This window comes from Chiroxiphia lanceolata, chromosome 13 (genome assembly GCF_009829145.1).
Source record: "Chiroxiphia lanceolata isolate bChiLan1 chromosome 13, bChiLan1.pri, whole genome shotgun sequence".
Taxonomy (NCBI): Eukaryota; Metazoa; Chordata; class Aves; order Passeriformes; family Pipridae; genus Chiroxiphia; species Chiroxiphia lanceolata.
In genome coordinates, this window is record NC_045649.1 from 17,699,481 (window position 1) to 17,727,340 (window position 27,860).

General features: G+C 37.9%; 1 protein-coding gene across 3 annotated transcripts in view; it reads right to left on the bottom strand.

Moving 5' to 3' along the window:
- The window catches only part of CDH8 (cadherin 8), a 153,844-nt gene that overhangs the window by 52,613 nt on the left and 73,371 nt on the right, over positions 1 to 27,860 (bottom strand). For all 3 annotated transcript variants that reach the window (XM_032701382.1, XM_032701381.1, XM_032701383.1), the window contains 5 exons: positions 26,758 to 26,877; positions 14,149 to 14,316; positions 10,125 to 10,312; positions 7,250 to 7,503; positions 460 to 596 (listed from right to left, as the gene is read on the bottom strand). In XM_032701382.1, coding sequence (XP_032557273.1) covers positions 460 to 596; positions 7,250 to 7,503; positions 10,125 to 10,312; positions 14,149 to 14,316; positions 26,758 to 26,877 — 867 coding nt within the window. The remainder of the gene's footprint in view (positions 1 to 459; positions 597 to 7,249; positions 7,504 to 10,124; positions 10,313 to 14,148; positions 14,317 to 26,757; positions 26,878 to 27,860) is intronic.

Here is a 27,860-nt window from a genome sequence, read left to right on the forward strand (position 1 = left end):
TTATCCATAGGTATCCAACAGGACCACTTTCATGCAACATTACCCCTGTGCTTAATCATTTATGGCACTGAAACATAATAGCACTCAGCGTTAAGAGCATCTGGGTTGAGCCCACAATTTACCTCTACGACAGCAAAGCTTTAATTTTCTTTTGCCTTAATATAACTAACTAGTTATAAGGCTTTGGTTTGGCCTTTCTAAACCATTTCTTTTAACATTTACCCTGTATACCCTGTACATAAGTACTCATCTGTCTCTTCAAAACCTCGACTACCAAATTCACTGCAAAAAAAAAACAAACAAAAAAACCCCCAAAAGTTGGAACTTGCACAGAAAGTAAGTTTTCTTTCAATAATTTAAACACACAGTATGTTTTACTTTACTGATTTCTATAGTTTCCACTGTTAAAATCAATTCTAAACCCAAGGGAACTAACAGCCAGTGCACACAAATACTTACTAGTTTCAGTAGCTACAATAGTGATGTTGTGCCACGTACTCGTTTCTCTGTCCAGTGGTGTTGCCAAAGTTATTTTCCCATCTTCTGCATTGATGTTGAACTGTCTCTCAAGGTCAGTGTGGCGATCAATGGAAAACCTGCAAAACAGACATCCCTGTAATCTACTTAATGAAGTTGGTGTAATCCATACAGTCACAGGACAATTTAGGGAGCCCTCTGAGAGCTGCAGTTTTGTAGCCAAATGGATTGAGAAGCTTAAGAGCACAATAATTTATAAGGCAAAATGACAAACTGAGACTAAAAAAACGTAATAATTATTGCCCAAGGAGTAATTAGCTGTATACCCAGTGTGAAGGTCATAAAATGCCCTCAGGTTCACTGGGTAAGGTCTTTGAAAAACGGTGCTGATCAAGAGTTAATTACATAATCCATCACATTTATTAGACAGTTTCTATGGTATTCCACAGTAAATGATGATCATTTCAACAGTAATGCATTAAGCACACAAAAGTGGTGGGCTTCGTGGTTATTGTAAAAAAAAGCTGAATAATATTATTTTACCAACATATTTCAGATTAATGAAGCACGAACTATTCCCCGAGCACATTAGTTGGTTATGGTTCAAGCAGCTCCATGGGCAGAACGCAGTCAGTGAATCTCCATTTTCCTGTAAAACACTGCAAACGCTGAAGGGCTGATTGTTTTATGGATTGACATCGCTGATTTTTAACAAAACAAGCTTCATCTGACAGGTAGTCACAGTTTTTGCAAATGTGGGTGTCCAGGTAAATTATGCAGCCTAAACAGAGGCAGCCTGACAAGGTGACAGGGCTGTGGTAGATTGGTCCAACGGTGCATTAAGCAGGATGATGATTTAAAGCTCACAACTGGATCTCCAGGAAAGCTTTTATGTTTGTCCATTTTCACAGAGTTGTTCTGTTAATGAATTATTTGCAAAAAGAAACCGAATCGCAAAATTGAGCCCTCAATTTTTAGACAAGGAGAGGTAGGGAACGAGGCAGCTCAGTGATAAACTATTGATACGGTTCAACAAAAATTGATTTCAAGGGGTTTTACTGAATCCTGATTGTGGATTTATATAAAAGCCTTTCAAGCCTTTGTGTCTGTGTATTACAGAACTAACAGCATGCACTGACAGTTTTTACATCTGTTCTGCATTGTATCAAGGCATAATAGAGTGAGCTGGGCTATGGTATCAGCCTGGATTACATTATAGAGTGGTCAGAAAAGTGACTCAAGACTGTCGGTTTCTCATCACATTTCTACTTTTTGCAAGTACGCTGTTCAAATTCACTGATAAAAGAACAAGAGCATATTTTGCTACAGTGACAATGGCACAGTTATCTAAAAATCAGCTATTCCATTCTGGTTTATGCTTTATCATAAGCAATTTCCAAAAAAATTCTGATTCGGCTGTTCCTTTATGTGCTACAATAAACACATTCTGATGAACTCAATCTCCTTCCAGCCTGACACAATTGATTTTAACAGACATAGCATTAGGATCTGATTTCAAAGCTTGGGATTATTGTGTTCTTTTTTTTTTTCTTTTAACTTCAGTGCCAGATATTTTCATATTTAGAATGAAAGTTACATTACAATTAGATTGCTTGTGCAATGCATTCTGCAAGACATAGCTCACTTTCAAAACCTTAGTTCTAAATTAGGAAAATTTATCAAAACGTTTAAAGATGTATTGCTAAAGATCAAGGGTAGTAGGATAACACTGTAAAGTCATTAACAACTTAAGAGTGAAAGCCCCAGTTTAACTAGGAAATGGGATTTTTTGGATATTTACTTGTTCTGGTTTTAAGTTCTGAGAAGAACTAGTTTCACTCAGCTAAAAGTTACTAGTTTGGTAAGAAGAGTACCAGAAAAAAATGAAGTAAAATTACAAATATCTGTAATTTGCATGTGCAAGCTTGGCACATGCATCTGTATTTGGACGCTTAAGTAAACTGATTTTGTAGTGAGATCCACATACTCAGTGCTCAATGGTTTAATGGGAATTGTACTAAACTCAGCACTTCTGAAAATCAGGTCACCTGTGTGGAAGAATAAAGCTATAGGTGCCTAACTTCAGGCAATCATTCTTGAAAATGGATCTTAACCTTATTTTGATGTCTCCCTAGCTCCAATCAAAGTATTAAAAGTAAAATTCTGGTACTAGTGAAGTTAGTAAAAAATACCTTATAGCCTTTCACAGGTTTAAGATTTCACTCAAGAAAATACAGGAAAGACAGTTTTTAATGATGGCTTCTTAAAAAAGGTTGATTCCTATCTTTTACTTCTTGTTTTTTATGTAATGATGCTGAAAGAACTCTACTGATATCAAACATTTATGAATTTTTTACAGTCTACAAACGAAATAAAATGTGAAATGCTTGTATGCTATTTAATGTTTAGTTGACCTGGGCTTGACACAAATTTTATTGAGAGAAGACACAGTTTTTCTCTAAAGATCAATCCTTCTTTAAATGTTCCTGTTGTACAGATTTTGAAGTTATAGAACAGGGAGTGACACATTTGTGAGTTTATTATGTTGCATTTCACCTCATCCCAATAGTATTTATTCACAACACAATCCCAGCATTCAAAAGCAAACATTTTTAATGTAAGTTACAAGTCTTTACAAGCCAACAAAGAGGTAAAACCCCTACCCTGGTTTTATTTGATAAATATTTTGTGCAAAACCAAAAAATTAAATCTGTACTGTCATAAACCTGGGAAAACTAATAGTTCATTTGCAGTTTCCTTTTCATGATAATGGTGTTGTAACTCTTTTTAATGGGAATGCATTGTCAGATCCATAAAGCATACATAAAACATATATTACTCTAAAAATGAGAAAAGAACATCTTGGGAAATAATATCTTTGGAAATTGCCATAAAGTCAGCACAGGTTATTGGGAAGTTTGGGTTAGTTTATGAGTCTGCTATGGCAATTATAGGAACGACCCCACAGTGGTTTAACAGAAGACTTAAACTCATCCTCTGTCCTGTTCCTGCACTGCTGCTGTTATGACTGGATTTGATCTGCTCTTTATTTGCACCAATGTAAATATGAGCAGAAATCCTTTTTAGCTGCCCCTGCTGAGGTTGGAATCCCAGCACTGACACCCCACCAGTGGTAAATCCCCATTGTTTATTAATGCCAGGCAGATGGGACATCCTACTTAGTGACAGATAAACATCTGCACCATTGGGGAGGCACAAAATGTTGTCTCTAGGTTTTTAAGGCCTGCTGTGAATTAAGAAAATGATCAACTGCTGCCAAAGATGAAATCTCTGCTGATATGAATGGGGAGAAGCTGCTACAGCAAAGCTTATCTCTCCACAAAGAGACACTGAGGGGCAGTGATTTATGGGGGACAGATGCAGCATAGGAAGAAAGATTATTACTCATGGTTTTTGCTATGTGCTTGGATCATGCTTTATCCAAGATAATTTACTGCAGATAAATAGAACATAGTCAGAAAATAGCAGCAGAAACATGAAGTGCTACTGGAGTCTATAGTTGTGTGTTAAGGGAGAGTGATCCTCCAAGGCTGATACTGCACCCAGAATGTACCACCCTTCCTACACCAGCAAAGCTCTGCACCCAGCTTAGCTAAACCCACTGGGTCCCTCTCCCAGGAGAGACCCATGTGCTCCAGATGTGGTTCCAATACATGCTTCTGAAATGACTGGACCAGAATAAGACAAACTACAGCCCATTTTTTACAATTATTAGTCAAATTTGTAAGTCCTTTCCACTATCAGGCTTGAAAATGAGGAGGCCCTAAAGTGACATGCTCTGCAGAATGGCAGTTAAGGATAAAGGAGAGGTTTTACTGCTTAGTTTTAAAAACAACAGGTTAGGAAAAGTATCATAGAGTCATAGAACACCCACGAGGATCATTTAATTCCAACTTCTGGCTCTTCACAGGACAGCCCCACAATCCCAACTATACACCTGCTTGTGAACCCCTGAGAGGCTCCACATCTTTAGATCAAGTGATGCAAAGATCAGACAACGTTCCCTCTCTTCTAAGCAAGAATGAAAAACAAAGTAGTGGTGTATTGCACAGAAATGAACACACTTTTTGTTTCTTAAAAAAAAAAACCCACAGGAAATCACAGAATGGTCTGAGTTGGAAGAGACCTTAAAGATCATCTTATTCCAACCCCCTGCCCTGGGCAGGGACACCTCCCACTGGACCAAAAGACAAGTTTCTTGCCAGGCTGTTGTTTATAATAACTTTTCTGAATCCTTTAATGTTTTGTCCCATGACTTAATATTCATTCCCATGTTCAGAGATATTCAAGTTTCATTTCATTTATGGCACTGCAATACTCTTGAATTTACAGAGCTTTTTTGTATCAGACTTATGTAAAGCAGACGTGGTATTGGGAGCACATGAGGTGATTCATTTCTGTTTGTGCTGCCTGGGTTTTCATAACAAATAATACACAAAAGCTCTGTCTAACCAAAATATTGATAGAACAGATAGCTATTGAAAAATGCAATTTCCTTGAACTACAATTGGTTGTTGCCTCCCAAAATTCTGTTTTGAAGAAAAAAAGATACATTAGAAAAGGTCAGGCAACACTGAGCACTAAAACAGTCCATCATTTTTAGAACAGATTGGTTTAACTCTGGTTTTTTTCATTTTTAATTAAAGTTTAGTATTTTTTAAATTGTATCATAGAACATATACATAAAATTTACATCACATGCGTGATACAATAACAGAATAAACACTTGAAATGCACATTCCAATGAAAGAAAAAAAGGCTTCTATTTTTCTTAAAACCTGACATGTTCCTATTTTGCTCCAAATTGGAAAGAAAGTAATTGCATCTCTGCCCCCTATTTGTATCTGATGAATATTTTTTCTCCTTTAGTAGTAGAATTACTAATTTGAAATCCACTTTTTTTGTCTTAAAATATTTTTTTTATGCAAAGTCATGGGAAAAAAAAAGAATTGGGCTTTCCAGAGCTCTCTCAGACAAAGACAAATTAATCAGGTGAGTAGACAAGAGCAAAAAAGTTGCATAGAAAATTGAGGTCTGTATATTTCTTAATTAGCTATTAAGCCAATCCTGTGGGAAAAAATTAAATCTTTTAAAGTACTGCATATGATTATTAAAAGAAGATATAAATCATACTAATTGATTACCCTTTTGTTTAAATGTAAGGAATTTTGGCCAATTCTGCTTCATGTATGTCAAGTGTTTCTGTATGATTTGATGAGTGACAACATTTTAATTCAGTTTGCACACACAAAATATTTTTACTTTTAAGAGTTTGAAAGTCTCTTGATTTATAAAACGATGAACAAATGGAAATCAAGTAAATTTTTAACTCAGTCCTCTTTTTGGGCTTGGACAGAAAAAAAGAGGCTCAATTTTAGGACACAGGTAGGCTTGTAGCTGGTCTAAATTATTAGGGGTTTGGGGCAGGACAAGAAATGAATTCCAGGGCAAGAGAACAAGAGTGGAAAAATAGCCAAGTTAAAACTGAAGCAGGAGTGAAGCCAGGCTGAGATGAGGAATAAATGGGACAGGATGAGGAGCCCAGGACCAAAGCAAGAGTAAAGCAGAGCAGGGTAGAGGGAAGGAACTAAGGTTAAACTGAAAGGGAAATTATTATTGAGCTGGAATAAAAGGAAGAAAGCCAACTTGCTGTCCCTGTGTCTGGCTTTTCACACACCTTTCTGAGGCCCTTGACTTTGCACCAGCAATGCAAGGCATTTTCCACAGATACCAGTGGTCAACAGTAACAAAATAAGGGATGGAGCCACTGCTCCAATTGTGACAGATCAAACTGCCCACTCTATGTCACTGTTGTTCACAAATCTTAGTTAACACTATGTTTAGCTAGTTCTGAAAGTCTGATTTAGAAATGAGAATCACAGAATACCCTGAGCTGGAAGAGATCCACAAGGACCATCCAAGTCCAACCCCTGGCCCTGCACAGACACCCCAACAATCCCACCCTGTCCCTCAGAGCGTTGTCCAAACCCTCCTGGAGCTCTGGCAGCCTTGGGGCTGTGCCCACTGCCCTGGGGAGCCTGGGCAGTGCCCAACCAGCCTCTGGGGGAAGAACCTTTGCCTGAGATCCAATCTAACCCTGCCCTGCCCCAGCTCCAGCCATTCCCTGGGTGCTGTCCCTGGTCACAGAGAGCAGAGATTGGAGCTGCCCCTCGTGAGGAAGCTGCAAAGGGGGAGGAGAAAATGTGTGCTCGTCAAATGAGATAGAAACCAACAATCTGATGGAACTGGAATAACAGATTTCGTTCAAATTAAATCAAAAAGAGAAAAACCTTGTAAACTGAAGACTCAAAAGTTATATGGGCATAATGATCTCTGACTTTCTGTCTTTAAAGCAGGAATAGGTTTAGACAAAGGAATACAAAATACATTTTGACGACCTTACAGCTGCATGGCCATGGCACAAACTCAGTATTGTTAGTGCAGACACTACAGGATTATTTAAATTCACTGCAGAGATTCACACTGATGATTCAACCCCATCCAACCTCATATTTCTCATAAGAAATGCTCACATTTCTCATTTTCATTGCATTCCTCTGTTTCATAAGACTACTCCTGTGGCAAGGAGCATTTGGGGGACTTTGAAAATGATCTGAACTGATAAACTTTAACATCATCAACCAAATCCTATATTTTCAGAGAAACAGAACAGTGTCACACAATGGGTAAGGGAAGCACACTTAGGACTCTGCCAGTAGTTTTTCCAAAGAGCACTTTAAAGCAGCACTACCTTATAGGGCTGGAAGACACGTCGGGGTCATGGGCCGTCACCTGACCAAGCACAGAGTTAAGAGCAGCATTTTCATGCACTTCCAGAAGGTAAGTAGGTGAGGAAAAGACTGGTGGCTCATCAGCATCCTCTACTACAATTTTTACCGTTGCTGTATCCTTGAAGGGGCCTCCGCTGATGAAGCGAGGATCGATGTGGGTGTTGGCTGCCTCCACCTTCAGAGTATAGGATTTTTTGGTCTCAAAGTCCAGTGGCTGTTAAGAATGACAAAGATAAATGTCTTTTACTAATGGCCACAGAGAAAGAACAAGTGACTATAATGCTGATGGATGGGAGTTATGTGCATTTAAGCACGTTCAGTGAGTTTTAATGCAAACACTTCCCACTCCCAGAAACCCAACCTGCAGATTTTCTGGGCATGTATTGATACCTGTTTATTTACCAGCCTCAGAGAAAACAAAACTGTTTCCTTTCTTTTCACAAGAAATTTACTGAAATATTCTCTCTCCTGAATTATACCATTACAATTACATATCAGATAAATACTACAAATTCATTGGTGATGGCATGACTTGCATAGTAATAATGCACTTGATCAGTGCTTTGGTAGTTGGAGATAAGAAAAAAAAATATACTAGCTCCACAAAGAATAAATATTTTATTACTTCCAGAACCATGTGAAAAATTCAAAGAACTAGCAATTACTATTGGTTGGACATGAGAGGTGTTATGTGGAAAAATGTAGAGCTAATTATATAGGAAAATACTTCAATATTATTGCACTTCAGGTTCCTCTGTATTTCAGTTTATAGGGGTAAATGAGGTAGACATCTCTCAGGAATTTCTTAAAACTGTAGCAATTCCTACTACTGTATATATTTTTTGTCTTTTTTTCCCCAGAAACAGAATCACAAAACCAATTACTTTATTCCATCAATATACCTACCATGTCACCACTGTTTTTTACTATTTTACAGTTCCATATTAAAGCATAAAAGATGAAAACACAGTGGATTTAAAGGAATGAAATACCAAATAAACCCCAAATCTGTGACACTTTTGAGTGTTAGACTTTTTCATTAGAGGAGATTCAAGTTTGTGTCTTGAAGCACACCAGTATATTCACTATATAATTCTCTTGTGTCTCACAACGATTCAGATTTCAAAGATGTAAATTGCCAAGCTTTGGAAAGATATTAAGATTTGCATTATAATGTCCCAGGGATAAAAAAAAGAGGACATAGACATTCTGAATCTGCAATGCAAATACCAGCAAGAGCACAAACAAGAATCTTCAGGAAGTCTGTCAAAGCCTTCAATATGTATATGTTCAAATTCTGTTGATTTTTTTCAGGTATGAATCAAGTTCTAATGGGATTTGCTCTCTCTCAGAAATTCTAGTAAACATGAGAAAAACTTGCTTCTTTAGCAGCTCTTAAATTAGTGAGCTTTTGTAATTATGAATGGTGATTTACAAATCAGCATATTCACAAGTTCCCAATCATGGCTCCTGCAGCCCTTTTTCCATTGCTTTTCATATGCTTTACAGAAACGACAGCACCCCAATACATTTAGTCATGCTTAATCAGAATATCATATTGAAAATTTACTCAGCATTGTCTGGAGCCCACGAATTTATGCTCAAGAAAATCTGCTGGTGAACAGTCCCCTCCATACATCATCTACTGTAGTAGAACCAAAATTATTATTGCTGTCAAAATGAATGTATGAAACAACATTATGCTGGAGACTCAGTTATGAAATAAAGCCAAGGGAACTGGGGCAAAAGGCTAATTGCCTTAGCTTACAGAAGAGGTCACAGCATACAATAAACAACAGTAAGGAAAATCTGGGTTGTATATCACAATTTTCTCTTTAGAAGAACAAATCTAAATTTAGATAAATATACATCAGCTTATTATAAATCTACAGTGCTGACCTACTCACTGAGAAAAAGTTTTGACAGGCAATCTGCCTGACCTCTTTAATTACAGGTAAAAGTGGACTATTAATTACCTGGACTCACTGGACTCTCTTTTTTTTCAGTGGGATGTCACGGTTTGGATTTTGTTTACTTTTGTTTTTTAAAAACAAAGATTCATTTAGAGTGCTCTGTGGTACCTAGTTAAAACCCTCTCTGCCAGCACTGTAAGTTATATTCATGTGCTTTTTTTGAACACAGCATGAGAAACAGCTTTTTCTTATCCTTCCCCAGAAAATAATGACAACTAAATCTGCAATTAATGTTTTGCTGGCTCAGCTGGACAAGTTTTGTCCTGGATATGCTGTCTCTCCCCATATTTCTGTATATAATTGGGTAGCATTTCTGTTGTGTACGTGTAAATACCTTCCTTTACACACATCAAGACTGTACAACCATAGAAAAGTTCACATAATTTTCTTTAGGGCCCAAATTTGACACTTCTCATGTGAAACTACTGATCTCCTTGATAACATTCACTGAAATCCTTATTCATTGAGTGTTGAGAGTTCAACATGAGAAAAGGTGGAAAACCAAGCCTCTCACACATCAGGCAATTTAAGTAATTCCCTATGATTTACTTTTTCCCATAACAGCTATGCAGAAAACCAAATAATTGAGAAAAGGTATTTGATGAAAACTCAGTCAAGATTTTATGGAAGTTTACACCACCACCAAAGTCAAATCTAATCTACTCTTCTGTTTCCACCCCATGGAAGCCCAGGTAAGATTAACACATTCCCAGCATCCCTGGATGTCTCCCTAGTCATCATCTACACGAAAAGTGTGAGGGACTTCACTGGCCTGACACCTCATCCATAGAGAAAAGAATCCCTGGCTGGGTAGTTGTATGCACAGTAAACATGTATTTTTTTTAACAGAGAGATGATTTACCTTTCTCACTCTAATAATGCCGTCCTGAGTTTGTGCATCTGTAGTAATTTCAAATACATCCATTCCATCTCCTTCAATAATATCATAGGATGATTTAGCATTCTCTCCAATATCCAGGTCATTTGCTTTCACCCTTCCTATTGGTTCACCAAGAGCAACATCTTCCATTACTGAGAAGTGATACAGACCTTACAAATAAGAGGAAAACACTAAACATTACACCTGGTTCCAGTGTCCCTTGTGTGCTCTTCAATGTTTATACTTCCCCAATGCAAACTCTTGAGAAGCCCAACTGATACAACCCACATTTACACAAGTTATTTACTGAAAGCAGCAAAATGTGTTCCTTACACAGGAATATTCAGTTTACTGTATGTGAATGTTCTTTTCATTCCTCTAGTCTCCTGCATCTTCCTTGCAGGGATGCTTAGTGTTGGCAAACACAAATATCAAGCTATTTTCAACACTGGAAGCACGTGAAGTTCTCTCCTGCAGACACTGTTGAACTTACCTTTTTATTTATAGACATTTTATTTACTTGGAGTCAGAATTCGACCATGAATCTCTGGTTTTTAACCTGTAGAAAACTGGTCTAATACTTTAAAAAAAAGTATTGTGCAAATACTTATATAACTTCAAATATTTACTAATTTTTAAAATTTGTTTTGGTTTTGTTTGTTTAAGCCCTTCCACCTCCTATCTGTGGTAAGAAACTAATCAAGAAACATCCAAGGAAACTCCCCAAATTTAGGTTTTATTGGCAAAAATAACTTTTCATGGCAATCATTACTGTATTTACTATTTGGTTGTAGAGTTACACTGAAATCCACTAGAAATTGCCATTCAAATTGTCAGCATTTTATTTTTTGTAACACTTGCTTCAAACCTTTCAATCAAAAAAATGTCCAAAATCTATTTAAATATATTATTTTAGGTAGGAATTTTATTAAGACAACCTCAAAATACCCACTTTACTATTATATCTCCCTGTTCCTAACAGTGTTTTAAAACCCAGAAGACACACACATGTTTTACATAAAAAATTCTCTCTGGAGTCCCTGTCTTTTTACTTCTTCATAATTTAAACTTATTGAAGCTACAGTTAATACATCATCTAATGAAATGTAGTGCTATTTAGCAGTTAAAATAGGCAAAAAGAATTCAAGGATGAGGTCATGAAGATAGTTTTCGACAGAAGGTTCTGACCTTGTTCTTCTCTGTCCCCCTGTTGTTCTACGACAACCTGTATTTTTTTCTGTTATGTGCAGTAATATTTTTCCAAGAACAATGTTCTGGAGTTGTTGCTTTACCTGTTTTAGACTGATTGCAGCAGCAACAGTTGAAAACAGGAAGGAAACTGGGAGGAATTCACAAACACATATATTAGCTACTCATGGAGTCTGTCCCAAAGTGATTTGTTTTTAACGTTTCCAGGCTAAATTATTAGAGATAATTTGGAGATAATCAAGATTCCTCAGAATATCCATAAGGGCTCACAAACAATGAGCAGCCAAAGCAATGAAGTGCCTCGGGAGACTAAGTTATGTATTCATCATTTATAGTGCTGGCCACACGTTGTGGTTTGAGTCTCCAGGCACAACCCATTGCATTTTTAAGTCGAAATTTTGCTTCTCGGATTTATTAAGACAGCTTACAAAGCATTGTAACCAAGAAAATAATGCTGCAGTTGACTCTTCTTACACAAATCCCTCTCTGGAATTACCAATTGTGCTGTCATAGTGCAGAGCTGACCAAAAATCCACGTTATGCATCTTTGAAAGCCCTTGGTTTCCACAGCAGCGCACGGTTCTCCTCATTACAATTCCGTGGTAAACTGCCGGGTTAAAAACTTTGGTGACTTATAAAACGCCTCTAAAATTATTTCAAAGAGATCACAGAAGTAGCGAAAGTTCATCTTTTTCATTTCTAAAACCCGGGAGGCTAACGCTCTGAAATCAAACCATAAATATACATTTCTGTCCTGCCTGGAAACAATAACCCGATAAAACACACAGCTTCCCCAGCTCATTACCATTTATTGTGCAAGCAGCATGTATTACATCTTATGAATTTCGATTTCATTCTGGTTAGGCTGATTGTAAGTTTGATCCTTTCCTATTTTCCTTTCCAGGCAAATGCAAACCGTGCTTCAACAGCATAAAAAAATGTTAGGCTTGATCAGCTCCTGCCTAAGGTCAGAGCGTGGCTAATCTGCAGTGCTGGGCAGCAAGCTCTGAATACTGGGGTTTAAAAAGCAGAATTTGTAACAATATCTAGTTATAATATTACTATGGCTCATAATTAAATGCAATATGCAGAGAATACCCAGGTTTGTTTCTCCTAATGAATTTGCATAATGGTCAGGGTTATACCAGGGTGGCTATTCCCAGATGGAAACTTGACTCCTACACTGGAATGCACTGAGTAAACAGCTTCAAAGGCAGCACCTTGCTTGTTGGAGGAAAACTGATCTTAGGAGAAAACATATTCCAGGGATAGTGCTGCAATCTTCCTGATGCTCCCAGTCAGTGTGTCACTGTTCCCAAGCTGCAGGAGAACAGATGGGATGCAACTGCACAGGGAAAGGGTCCTTTCATCTCCATGTGCTCCCTGCTGAGACCTCCCCTAAAGGGACCAGTTTGGACCAGTTGTGCTGCTGATTTTCGGGTCAGATTTTTGTCATGCTGGCAGCCAAAGGCTTTTTGAGACAGGAGCAGTGATACAAATATAAAGGCCAGGTAAGCTGGCAGAGGTAGATCTGCAGTCCCTGAGTTACAGGGACAGTGCATTGCAGGTATAAAGGAAATATCCCTCTGCATTCTGGTGATATGGTTCATGTGCAGGAGTTTACATTATCAGGGAAATTGTTGGAAAATGCTAACACACAGGGACGAGCAATGCAATGGGATACAAAGGAAAAAATTTACGTGTTTCCTACTTTATGAGAGAAAACCTTTTATTGTGCAGAGTGCTTATCTGTTAAAAACCACTAAGATGAGGTAATAAAATATATAGTGTGCAAATAAGCTTTTGCCTCTGCTTATTTATTTTAGATTTCTCCCTCTGTCCATCTTTATGGGTATTTTCTAGACTACAGAAGAGTATTTATCTCATGCAGAGTACTAGGACAAACCCATTTTACTCTGTGCCCTCAGCACAGGGCAAAAGTGGACTTCAGGTCATGCATATGTAAGACAGAATTAATTTTACACTGAGTCCATGAGTACCTTAATAGAAAAAACATACTCCTAATGAAGCAAAAATGATACAAAGTCTAGACACAAACTCAAACCAAACTGACTTTTAATACTGTATAATTTTAATTTTCCAGAACAAGCTGGATAAAATGATAAGTTTCTAATAGTGTGTTAGATTACACCTGTTCCAAATAAAATTGATCCAATCAATATTCTCATCCCTCTCCTTTTTTCTTTTTGTCTTCATCTTGGAAATAGACTACAAAGCTTGCAGAGAATCTCAGCAGGATGCCAAATCATTTTAACCTAGCTCAGCAAGATACCCGCTGGAACCACAGTAGTAAATATGGATTTTGAATTAAAGATCAACAATTATCTAGACTCAGACTTATCTTCTTTGTTTTCTTCACTATTACCTAATTAGTCAAACCTTTATTTCTTTTATGTGCTATATATGTCTTTTACTGGTGGGGTCACTTGTCTGCATGAGCTGGAAGCAACAAAGCACGTAGAAACAACTGCACTGAGAGTAAATATGTTCATTTTAAAAGTCCCCAAGCCCTTCTATGTGGATGTGAGAGGGGTGACAAGGAAGACTCAGATCTGTGTACACTCTTGTGGACATAATTCCCTCTTATCTAAGCTCTTAATGAGACAGAGGGCTATTAAACTTTCTCTAGTAAGAGCTACATTTTTTTAAAGTTACATTACAAACCCAGCCAATATAAAGATTAAATAAATAAAAAACCACCTTGAATAAAAAAAGACCAATAAAACAACACTAGAATACTTTCTTATATAGAACACATACGCATAATGGCACTTACTCTGTGCAAATTTGGGAGGATTGTCATTTACATCCGTGAGTGTAATTGTCACTGTGGTAGTTCCAGAGAGTCCACCCATATGTCCTCCCATGTCCTTTGCTTGGATGACCACAAAGTATTCCTCTTTGGCTTCTCTGTCCATGTTGGGAAGAGCTGTTTTAATTATAGCTACAATAATGGGGGGGAAAAACAGTCAGGTACAGACCCAAATTCAGTTTGCAGGTGGTTTTATGGATAAACATAAATACTGGTATCCAAAACACTGCTAAAGGTCCATCTCTTGATACAACAGATGAAGAAGAATTTGAGATTTTCAAGAAAGCATAATAGAGGTCACCTACCTTGATTAAACTAGCAATGTAATGAAACTGCTGTTCAAAACCCAAGACTTAATCATAGCTGTGTGATAAACGTTATTTTTTTACATTTTATTCCTGACAAACTTCTTGGTTGCTGTGGCACCACCCACAGAAATCCATTCATTGTTTCCCCACAGAATTTCCAAACAAGACAAATACATGGGAAACTGAATCTGTAAACATCTGTCAGGTTGTTAAAATATTTTCAATGTAGAGAAATAAAATAATCTGTTGTACATCAAGATATAAAATGTCAGTGGGATAGCAGAAAATATCAGCAATGGGCAGCACAACTAAATCCAGGGCAAACTCCTATAGATTTCATGGACAATGAAGTAATAAAGTCACTTTTTCTTTCCAAAACTTTTCCACCTGTGATGTGCCACTATATTCTCAATATGTATGCAAAGTGCAACACTAAAAGTTTAATGGTAAAATTAACAAGTGTTCATCAGAGTTTAGTAATGTCCACTATAATAATAAGGTCACAATGGACTAAAGAAGTCTCTCTATGCCTAAGGAAAATAATTCTAAATGTTAAATTGAAATATGGACTTGTTTTTTCTCTTTTAATTCATGTCTTAATTTTATTAAAAAAAAACAGACAAACAAATCAATCAATCAATCAAACAAACAAAAAATCAAAAAACAACACATTTGTCTGGGCAGACGTTGACAGTAACTCACCAAATCTTTGTAATTCATATATTTCATTAGCTCTCATGTTCTAAGTTGGCGTTTTATACCCATTATTTGTTAAGTATTGTCAGGAGTTTTTGGTTGTCAATCAATACTTCTTGTAAATCTGTTAGTTTTGATTTCTCTGTTGGGACTGGCACAGCTTTGGAGACTTCATACAGCTTTTATTCTTTTGTGTGGCACAGTTTCTATTAAATAAGCTTCTTAGAAATGACACTGGCTGAAATGCTAAGATTATCTATTCATGTAGAATAAAGAACTGATCCTGGTCTTTACCATTAATAGAGATGCCTTTTAGTAAATTCTAACATTTATCAATTCTAAAGTAAATGCTCATATTTATTAATTATCCATTTATCTTTAATATTATAATACTAAAGAGTGTGATCAGCCCTCCTTTTCATGGCTGAGCACAGAACCACACTGAGAGCAAGGGGATGGAAGGCATTTGGGACACAGCAATATTTTATAACCACCAAACATGACATGGGAGCACACTTGCAACCTACACTTTTGCACATTATTGCTATAAAATATTTTTGGTTGCTTCCTTAGATATTTTGGAAGTCGAATTATGGATGAAAACGACACCCCTGTTTTATTTCTGCCACAGCCAAGCCAGAGAAATCTCGTGTTCCCTGGGAACTCAGAACTACAGAACAGTTGGGGTTGGAAGGGACCCCTCTGGAGATGATCCAGCCCAAACCCCCCTGCCAAGGCAGGGTCACCTGCAGCAGGTGACAAAGGGACATGCCCGGGGGGGGGCACAGTCAGTGGTTTTTCATTCCAGGACAGGACAAATGAGGTTTGAAGCCACAAGGCCAACAGCACTGCAGGCAAACTTGAGTTAGGAGAGAACAGAAGTTACTCTGCAACACATTGAAGAATATGCTTGTGTTAAGTTTTCTGAAGGAAAACAGGAGAACAGCAACGCCCAGAAGATAACAATAAACATTTATCAGATGTGATGGGTGCAAAATGCATTCAGTAAAAGAGTAGGGTCATTTCCTCCATGGCAGCCTGGGTAAGGAGAGGAAATGATCCTTATTCCTAAAAACATTTGACAGCTGAGACCAATTTGGACTGACTGGGTTACTATTTAGGAATAATAATGATGCATTCAGCAAATAAGTCTATTGTTATAAATGAGATGGCTCATAAAAAGCAGGTTAATGCAAACTTAGGGTATCAGAATTTGGTCCACATTCATATTTTTTATTAATAGAGCTGATCCAGAGATCAATAAACCATATTTCAATGGGGTTTGTATTAAGTTTCCTATATTTTTCTCCATTATTATTTTTTAGGCAGAGTTTCTCTGTTTGTTTGGGTTTTTTACCCTAATTTACATAGCTAAGTCTAGCCTACAGATGACTTGTATAAGATGCCATATTTTGTGTTCTGCAGTTTCCTCTGAGACAAGTCAATTATTTCACGAAAGTGATGATTTTTCCTAGACATGTATTTTAATTTGTCTCTTAATGTATGGAACAGTCTAGTCCCTGCCTATGGTTTGAAAGATATTAGGAAGATTAAATACTTTTAAAAGTGCCTAAAAAAACCCTCTAATTTCTGAGTTCTGAGACATAAAGATTTGGAGGTTTCTTTTTCTGTACAAAGATACTAACACAAGCTGTTATTTCAATACTTTTACACATATCTGCTGTCTCAGACCATAAACCACTTGCCAGAAGCTGAGTCAAAGACAAAGTCAAGTTTCAATTTCAAACACAATAAAAAGCTAAAAAGCAGTTTACTGTTTAAAGGACTATAAGAGGAAGGTTTTTAAACATTAAATCCATCCAAATTACACAGGCTCATTGTTGCCACCAGTATTCCTACACTCAGAATCTGCAGAATTGAGGTCAGCAAAGGAGAAGTGTTGATACCTCTTAGGAGGCAAATTAATAAGCACCATAAAGCTCCATCCTCACCTATTGTGATCAAGACAAACACAGACTGATCTATGCACAGAGTATCTCAAGGATATTTATTTGTTCTTTTGCTTTATTCCCCAGCTCTCAGCCCAGGGCTTGCAGGAAGGACTGAAACCTTCTGTTTATTTTTAGAACACAATTCAGGCTTAGCAAATACTAACACACATCCAGCACACAGAACATTAACTCACTGAGCATTCAACCTGCTCTGCTTCAATTCAACCCAGAAACAAATGGAGAATAAAAACATAATCACTTGCAGCATGCAATGATGGATGGAAATGGGATGTGCCAAACAGGAGCAGTTTAAAAGCAAGAGAATTACCATGAACTAATGTAAGGCAGGTAGATGCTTGTTGGAAGATTGTATTCCAAACAGTTATCAATGGCTCACTGTCAAAGTGGAGAGATGGATGACACAGTTCATGGGCTTTGTTCTGCTTCTAGCATCATTCAGTATTTCCTGAATGATGGAAGGCAGGAAGGCCTTATCAAGCCTTTCAGATAACACAAAGTTGGGAGTCGTTGCAAGTACAGGAAGAACAGTTCAAAACAATTTTCACAATTTGGATGGTCTAAAATAGCAGGATGCAACTCCAGTTGGCAAGTAAAGAGCATTTTGCATGGGGGGAAACAATTAACTTCCCAATTACAATAGAGCAGATGACTCACAAGACAGAAGAGAATGTGGAGTCAAAATGAGCTGAGTGCTGATAAAAATGCTCAAACATTTCCTGGTATGTTTGTTAACATGTTATACAGAAGAGCTGTGGAATAATCCCTCCACTTCACTCATACAGGTAAGGCTGCAGCTGGACTGCTGTGCCCAGTTTTGAAAAGTGCTGATTTATACAGCCAGGGAAAGGAGGAAATATCTAAAAAATACTGGGAACTACTCTTCTTTTGCACTGGGTATAAGAGAAGAAATCACAGGCCTAAAACATACACCACAAAATGGGTTTCAACTGCACCAAGAGAGATTTCAGTTAAACATTAGGGGAACACTCTCTAAAGGAGAAGGCAAGTACTGACAGAAAGGGTTGCCTGTAGAGTTTCTAGTATTCTCATTCCCATAAGTTTTCAAGAATCTATCAGTCAATCATCTGTCAAGAGTGGGAAGGGATAAAACCTGATCCTTTTGGGGGAAAGGGCACTCAGTTTTCACTAGAGGTTTCCTCCCCTCATAATGCCTAAGCTAAGGCTTTGTCTCTATGCAGCCTAAAATATTGCACAAACCTTGTCTTATGAAAACATTCGATGGGCATGTAGTACAACCACTAAACAGAAACCTGCATCAGAATTTTCCTACAGATCCTTTGCCTCAAGTGGGAAAGATCAGGAAGCATGTTGGAAGGTAAAGGAGTCAAGAAGCAATTTATTCCTTTCAAGAATGAAAACTCCCAATATTGGAAGTATCTTTTTTTATTCTTTTTTTTTTTTTTTGGCTGAGTTGCTTTTCCTAAACAGCCATTGGTGTCACACTGCTCAATGGCAAATAAAACAGCTGCAGAAGGGGATTTACTTTTGCAGTGGCCTTAACTGCACACACTGAGCAATTTGCACAATCTGCCTCACAACTTGAATCAGTTAAAATGCACCCCTGTGGACTACTATCAAAAACCTGTTTGGAACAATATACACTGTCTCACACTGAAAAGGACCAGGGGAAAAGAAGCAACGTGTCAGAGGTTGTAGCTCACGAAGAGAAAGAGGAGAAGCAAAAGAAGCAAAAGAAATAAGGATCAGGCTTTCATTTTTCTCTCCATTTTTTAAGGGTGTCTTCATGGAAATGCTATAAAATTATACATAATAATAATTGAGAACATGGAACAAAACCAAGCAGGCACTATGCAAAATTGGAATCTGGCCCTGAAAAGCCTTTCTTCAGCATCTCATTCATCTCACGTGTTTTGTTGAAGACTTCCTGCTATTTCAACTTGCACACTTTGGAACTTTCCCTACATCATTTTGGAAGAGCTCAGTAATTGCTTTGATCTTCCTTCCGTGCTAAAATTTTGGTGGAGATTCTTATTAAGTAGAACAGTCTTTTAGGACCCAAACTCCTGAAAAATCAATCTTGCAATTTCTTCGGAGAGCCGTGAGAAGCATTCTTTGTATTCCTGTCAAGCACACTGACCTCAGTGATGTTTTAGCAGCCCTTAAAAAAGGTTGACATAGAGATCTATGGAAAACTTGTACCATCAATCCTAAAAAATGAATAGATCGCAACTAACTTCATTCCAAATTTGAAAAAATGTAGTGCTTTGCTGATGTGATACAAGAATACCGATCCTCTGGTTTTAATTCTAATTACCCTCACCATAATCTCTTTAATAAGAATTATCATCAAATATTCTAATCCCTTGTTTAGTTCTACTGCCTTAGGATTTTTGTTTTAGCAAGACAAGAAAAATATCTGCAATCTCTGGCAAAGTTGTCTAACTTTCTATAAAAATTATCAATTCCAGGAGTTGTCTGAACTACAGTCAGATATAAATATATTTCAAATCTAAAACATTAGACACAGCAAAAATAATGACTAGGTGGAGAATCAAATACTATATTATACCATTTTCTGTTGAGGGATTCTGTGCCATTTTTGTGTTTTTAATAGAGAAGCTAATAGTGTACATATTTTAATACTTATTTTTGAACATTTTATGAGGAAGATGGCAGGTTTTTTTGAACTGTGAGATGAAGTTTGAATATAGCTATATTAATTCTTGTTTGTTGTGTAACCTCCCATCTATTGTATTTTCTTTTTCAGCCCCTATTACTGCCAGTTTTGTGTTTTCTGATCTTGCCATTCAATTTGCCATTGAATGTGAAATAACACAACCTACCTTTCACTGTGTGCATTCTGCTAGAAGTATATAATATAGGATATGACTGGATAACACCTATTAGAATATTAAATGTTTTAATTCAGGTGAACTTGTGTCTGGGTTTTATTGAATGGGTAAAAAGCTATAATCTCTACTTACCAGCCATCTCCTTTTCCCTGGGGCCATTTCAGTGGCACGGTGAAAGTATCACCCTCTCAACAACTGAGACTGAATGCAGTAAATAGACATTTTGCACTGCATTTATGACCTTGTTTCCTCAGGATTTTATTTGTAACGATCCTCTAATAGCTATGATTACACTAGACACTTTACAGAAAGTAGCCTTGGATTCTTTTTCAGGTGCTTTCCAGCTCCAGCTGTGTAGTTCAAATTCCTCTCTCTAATTCAGGCTCTTGAAGCACAACATTATTTAGATCTGTTGCCCATTTTCCTAACTCGGCGTGAGGAACAGTCAAGTTCAAACTACCCCACTAGCTTTCTAAAATGATAGAGGTATTGCTCTGAAATGCAAGAAACACGTGTGGCATCAGCTTTTTTGTTACTGCCATTATTTGATAAACTCTAGAAGCAGATACCACTTTTTTCCCAAATGCCAATCTGCCTTAATCTTAAGCCACTCGGCTTTATCAGCTCCAGACCATCATAACTGCTTTCAAACATCTCTGCAGTGATTTTATACTTCCTTTATTAATCAGAAAAGACAGCTCTTGCTGCTACTGAGGGCTCAATCCAAGCACCTCATCTCTAATAATTGCTCTTTATGGTTCTAACTAAAAGCAGGAGCGGTGGGACTGACCCTCAGGTCTGTGCTCTGTGTCAGCCCCACTCTCCTAATGGGCTGTCACCAAGACAACTCACTGAGCCACCAGAGACTCTCTGTACAAACACCTCCATGCAACTCCTCGGGTTGCACAGTCTGCTCAGTACACAAAGACAAGAAAGGAATCCCACTGGCTTGAACACAGGCTCTGATTTCAGCCCTGTGCCCAAGCACATCAAATGCTGTCAAGCCAGAGCTGAAGGTGCTGTAACAGCAGCTATCAGTGATAAACTCTAAAAATCCCTGAGTTTGCTGGAACCTTTCTGCTGCCTTGGGAATGTTGCTGTCTGGGCTGCATGGACCTACCTGCTTCTAGTGGAAGATGTCCCTGTCCTTGGCAGAGGGTTGGAATGAGATGATCTTTAAGGTTCCTTTTCCAATCCAACCATTCTATCACTCTATGATTCTATAAAAAGGAGTCCTTCACCTCTCTTGCTAAGACAGAACAACACCTAAATATCCCATTTCATGCCTCTTTTTATTTTTGCAGTTAGAAGTTTACTTACTTTAAATCTGTGGTAACTGGCAAGGATGTGGCAGCAGCACTAGTCAATAAAGTGAGCTAGAAAGCAGCGGTTCAATCCACACTCTGACTCATGTCAAAAAAGTCCTCTCTCTACAGCAATCCCATGAGGCTTTAAATCTAAAGTATTTAGAAGCTACACTGTTTAGAAAGGCTCTGTTGAACACGAGTGAGTTCTGCTCCCAGCAGCTCATTACTTTCCCTGTACAGTTGCAGAGTATTTCCTGTACCAGCACTGCTTTCCCATCTCCCTCCAGTCTGAAATGCTGCCTTGTCATTTTATCACGAGTAACTACAGAAACAGTTCCCATGTCTCTCTTTTATTAACACCTCTCAAATATTTGTGTAGTGATTTCATATCCTTCTTTAATCACCTTTTATCCAGTTTATACAAATTAAGTTCAATCAATCTTTCATTATAAGTAATATGCTTCTGACCTCAGCTACGCTGCTTTGAACTGTCCTCGGTATCTCAGCAGGCTTTTTTTATGATGACTGGTCTTATCAGTCCTACACACAATATTCTGAGGGCACCCTGTGCTGTACCATTGCTAATGAACTGGACATTAACAACCAGGTAGAAGAAACACTCTGCAACATCACAAAAATGTCAATAACTGAAAAGTTGCTGCTGTTTACCCTCTTGTTCTCTTACTTCTTTTTATTCTGCTGGACTGTAAATTAAAAAAGATTCAAACCTGGCTTCTGCTGAATGCAATTTTCATTTCTCCCAGACCTGTTCATTTAAGTTCTGATTTCAGAACTACAGGGTTCAACACTGTGGACCAGAGAGGGCCACACACTAAATCATTAAAAGCTCTGTTGGTTAAAGCATGTGCACTTTCAACTGCAAGTTAAAGCAGGTATAGGAAAAGGAGCTGATTTTTCACTCTCTGTAAAAATACCCACATTTATTAGGAGAGTCTTCAGCTTTCTAGTTCTCCTGGCTCTTCTATTCATCTCAGCTGCAGTAACCTGAGCCTTGGCTTTGTACCAAAGGGCCATAGCCCAGTTTGGAATGTGTTCTTTCTCACAAGTAGTAAAGGTCTGTGCCTGACTAATCCCATGTGCTTCCCAGTGCAGGAGGGCGTTGGGTGTAATTTGCCTTGTTCATGGAGCTTTATTTCAGGTATGTGTAGGAGTGACACAATTTAAGTTCATGTGAAATGTAAATAAGTCAGACACAGCTGAAAATGTATTTCCTCTGCCATCCCTATATTGTAGAACACAGTGTCACTTCATATTACGTTCCATTATGATAATCTTATTTTAAAGCTGACAGTCATGATTTAATATCCTTGAAAAAGCTTAAAAGTGAGAAGTGTACTCCAGCTACTTTTAGCAGCCTTAAGGAACCCCCTTTTCAGGCATTTGGATTGTCATAATTTGGATTATGAGAGAATCCACACAGCTCACATACCTTTATAAATAAAACACAGTAGGCAGGAAGCCTGACATCAGTTAGTGAGATGTAACAATAATGATACAAGGAATGTATTCCAGTCTATCATGAGTTTTGTTACTATTCTGATGTTGTCACAAGTTTTAACTCTCACAGAAAAATCTAAATCTGTATTATTGTAATGTATTATTTATATCTACCCTCTACCCACCAAACCAGTGGTCATATTAAAATTCACCTGTGGAAAGCAAAAAATATTTAGATCAAGCCATCAAAAAAGCATTTACCCTAAGCCATATTCAGAGCACTGAGTGAAAAATAACTTCTGAATTACCTCCTTTCATGTGTCTATAACTCACAGAGAAGAACCTGAGAACCAAAACTGCAGCAGTATATGCATTTTTCATCTCAGGTAATGGAAAATTATTGTTTCACGGGTCACTCAGAGGTACTCATTTCTGTGTGCCCAGCATTATAGAATTGTTTCAGTGAGGAGGTTGAGAGTAATGTCAGAGTTTCAACCTCGAGTGTGATTCAGGTGAGGGCTACACCCACTTACTGACAAGTCAGTAGGAACCAAGGAGCAGAAGAGTAAGCAATGCTTTCCTCACATTTGCCCTCAGGTGTGACAATCCTTTCTACCACAGGCATGAAACCACATCCCACACCTTTGCTCCCTCTTTTTGTTCAGGTGCTACAGAAGGCAGAGCAGTCAGGAGGCACGGCTGGGATTATTCCCAATGGTTGGCTCTCCACGTGCCATTGAAACAGAGCAGTAAGGTCAGACAATCCTTACTCTGAGCCAGGAAATTAAAAAATGTAGAGACAGTACAGCCTATCTGTGGCTGCCCTCGTGCTGGTAGCTGCACACATCTAAATTTACTCTTAGTTTCTAATAAACAAAGATAAAAAGAGGCCAGTCATTTATAAAAAGTGAGTAAATCAGCTCTAAACAGCTATACTTTTGATAACATTTGATACGCTCCCATGAATGACAGAAAATATTTACACTCTTCAGTGGATGACTTTCACATAGTCCATTTCTTAAAATAGTGATTCCATTTTGGGAAAGACACAAGATCTGTGTTCAGGAACAATTCTTTTTCAAATTAATTGAATAGGTTTTCAACTCAGCAGGGGTTCTGATGAAATGCAACGGCAGAGAAAACGCAGCCATACACACACCCACGTCCCCTCCCACCCCCCAAAAGAAATCCCAATCAAGCCCAGACCCTAAAATACCTACCAGGCTTGGAGGATGAGCATCAGGTTTGATTTGTGTCAAGTAAAATACTACTACACCTGTTCTGCTTCAGCTTTACACTGTCACAACAGTCTCCAAACATCTTCCTACAGGAAAACTTTCCCTGAGGGTCCCAAGTACTACATACAAATGTGCAAGAGAATGTATTTTCCTGGCTTAGTTACTAAAAGCTGAGATGGTTCACACTGCTAACGTGGGATAAACTGAGAGAAACAATGAAACACTTACATGCTTTCTATTTGCTTTGGACATTTTGTTTTAGAACAGTCTTTTTCACCCTGAGTGACATGTGGCTGCACTTTCCACAGAGCTACTTGTGTCTGGTTGACTTAATGACTAGAATTTTATGTATATTTGTTGTTCCCAAACAAACAAATGTGTGCTGTTTGGTGGTAGCTGTGAGAGTAGGGGGGTGGTTCCACTGTGGGTGGAGGCCAGTGCATAGAGATGGTAAAGAAACACAGACTCACCCAGTGGAAATGGTTTAGAGAAGAATATAATTGATGTCCTCCTTTGATCTAGAAGAATGGGGAATCTCAAACCATTTGTTGATTCACAACAAGCAGCTCCTCAACATGAAGCCACTTGCTCAGGCACTGCGGCCACAGTTGAATTTTTATGAATAAATTCCCCTCAGAAACTAAAATGTCGTTTTCATGGTAACTGAACTGCTATGTAAAGGAATGTTTGTGACTGGAAATGAAGGCAGGAGGGGGGAATTAATGCTAGTGAAACAGGAGAAAAATCAGGATTTTCAGGTTCACCAGGAAGCCTTGGAGTTCTGTCTGGAGTCCCACAATAATGGAAACAATTTTCCTAGGTGAGGAATACTTACTTCTTTGGATTAAGCATCAGGTTTTAATGCAATACAAATCAGAAACTTGAGTGAAATCAAACATTTTTTAAACATTTGGAATACTTCTTTCAGTCTATTTTTCTGTGAAAGAAGTGAAAAATCTTCTGTGTAGGTGGAGAATACATTTCTCAGCTCCTTTAGGAAAGCTGAGGTGTTCTCGTGCTAAGGCACTAACTTTCCCTAACAGAAACTGAGAAAAATCCTACAGCCAATTCCCCTCTAATTAGGTGATACCAGTCATCACTGCATGCAATAATTTGTAATATTAAAGGAATCAAACAGTATCCTTTGACACTTGATGGTCAGAGGTCTGGTCAGAGCTATATTTCCACACGACTTGTGACAACTCAGCCAGCAGGAACTAAGGGGCTTCACCAGTAACTCTCTCTTGATATACTTATTTTTGGAACAAGCTGCTCTTCTCCCACTGTACTATGCTGGAGTTATTCTCTGTAAAACTCTATTTTACATGTAATACAAAAATAAAAGACTGAATCACATTCTGGAGGTAACTTTTATTTTTAAGAGAGTTGTCCTTCAACCAGAAGAAAAAACTTTAATGCATTAATCCATTAATCTATTAATATTATTGATGGATTAATCCATTACTCTATTAATATTATTGAGGTACACTATTTACATGAAGTCCCTACAAGTTAGGGAATTTCCAGGAATGGCAAACAGTTTTTTCCATGTAATTTCACCAGAAAAATTTAAAGACATTCCAGATTTTAAAGAGCATGAGAGTACTGTGTTCAACGTTGGTGAGAAAACATAGTACACTTGATCTATTAAAAGCATCCTTTAATGATTTCTCCTAGCATTTATTTTATAATTTAGTTAATCTGCATGAGAAGAATTTTTATTCCTGCTTTAATCCTTTACAGTTGTATAAATTCAGGAGGTTTTTTGTATGTTTTAAAATGAATTTAAGATTTCTTCTCCTTAGGAGATCACAACTGCTTGACTCACAGTGATTAAAAAGAGCTTCTAGTAACAAGTGAAAGAATATTAGAAATAATATCAAATTACTTTAAAAAAACACTTTTTAGACATAACTTAAATGAATTTACTGTAAGTACGACATATGTCCAGAAAACAAGTGGGAATGGATTTATTGGCACTTCTTTCAGATGACTTGCAAGACTATAAAACCACAGAGAAATAAAGTCATCCTAAATGCATGCTCATAAAACTCCACAACAACACTCAGTATGATGCTCTTTCTCTCCCCAGATTGATCCACCCGAGCAAAAAAGAAAAATAATTTTAATGGAAACACAAAACATATTCCCTAAAATTCCCAAGCTAAACTGTACTTGCTTCAAGTGGAAACACTATAGTCTCGTATTGAAAATTACATTATGCTCATTAAATTCCCTGGGCCAAGCCTTAAAATCCCTGATCAGTTATAAGTCACACTCAGCTCTTTATCTGCCTTCAGTCTTGCTTTGGTAACTCCTGCAATTTTACCATCACCCTTATTGTCATTGACCCATATTTTTCCTTTCTCTTGCCAGAGGATCAGACTCTGAGGGAGCCCGGGTTAGACCCTGTCAGCCCTGGGTGATGCTGACAGACACCCACACTCTCTGATTGCTGTATGGGATACAGGAGAGGCACAGGATGGACACCTGTATAAATACAGTCGTGGAATTGTTTCCACCGGAAAAGACCTTTGAGATCATGGAGTCCAAACACACCCACAGTGCCAAGCCCAGCATTAAACCATGTCCCCAAGTGCCACATCCTCACAGCTTTAAATCCCCCAGGGATGGTGACTCTGTCACAGGGCTGGGCAGCCTTTTCCATGAAGATAGTTTTCCTATGCCCAACCTAAGCCTCTCCTGGTGCAGCTCAAAGTCATTTCATAAGCCAGGGACTCCCATTCCAAGTCACCTACCTGTGTGTGGCTCAATGGAGAAGTAAGGCTGTCCTTCCAGAATGCTATAAACCAGCTTGGCACTATTCCCATACACTGGGTCATCTGCATCCGTAGCTGTTACTTTAGTAACAAAGGTGCCTAAACAGAAAGAATGCACACAATTAATGTTTACACTCACTAGAGATTTGCATATGTTTCTCAGAAACCAATGTGAAACAAAAATTCATTTCCTTGTTAGCTGTGTAACAATAGTAAGAAATAAAAAACATCGGTAACAAGTCAAAACGTTACTTGTGGAACAGAAACAAAACATTTTTCCTTCAAGCTGATATATGCCAGCAGCCTGAATCTCTGGGTAAAACAAAAACCCTTTTAGTATCTGTGTTATTTCAGGTTTCTTTGTAGAATGCATTTAAAGCTACCTGATAGATCTGTGTAGACTTCAAGCACTTGCAAAGGAATCATATCAAAGGGATACGAAATAGAAGGTTAATAATAATATAATATGTCACATTTAAAACACAATTTCACATTTGAAAGAACCTTGCCAAGTTACAGAGACCACACTGAAAAACAATAATAAAAAGGATTCTTTTTTCTTCTCTTGGCTTGCAGCCATGATAATGATTTGATGTGGTCACAGTGACAGAGTTAGGACAACAACTATTGTTTCTGAAATGAGCCTCTGCCACTCAGGGGGCCTTTGTCTAGCCAGAGTTATAAATTCCATACTCTGTCAAAAATAAATAGAAAAAAAAATTAAAGAAAATTGCCCTTTTTATTTTTTAAGGTAATGTAGCACTTGCAGTTTCTATAAGAAGCAAAATGGAATGAAATTCAGTTGGTTGCATTAAGGTTGCTGCAGAGACCTTTTTTTTGGCTGAAACAAAAGTATGATTGCATTAATTAGGTTTACAATAAAGGTAATATCTACAGGAGGAGAGACAGCAAGAGCAGGAGGGAGGATAAGGGCTGAATTACGATTCTTATGCTCAGAATGGAAAAGAATTATAGCACCCACCCAGATCTGCCCCTTCCTGGATATGCCCCCTGTGCCTTCTCACACTTGGTGTGCTGCTGAATCCAAAGGACAGGTCACTTCAGGACAGGAGCAGGAAAGC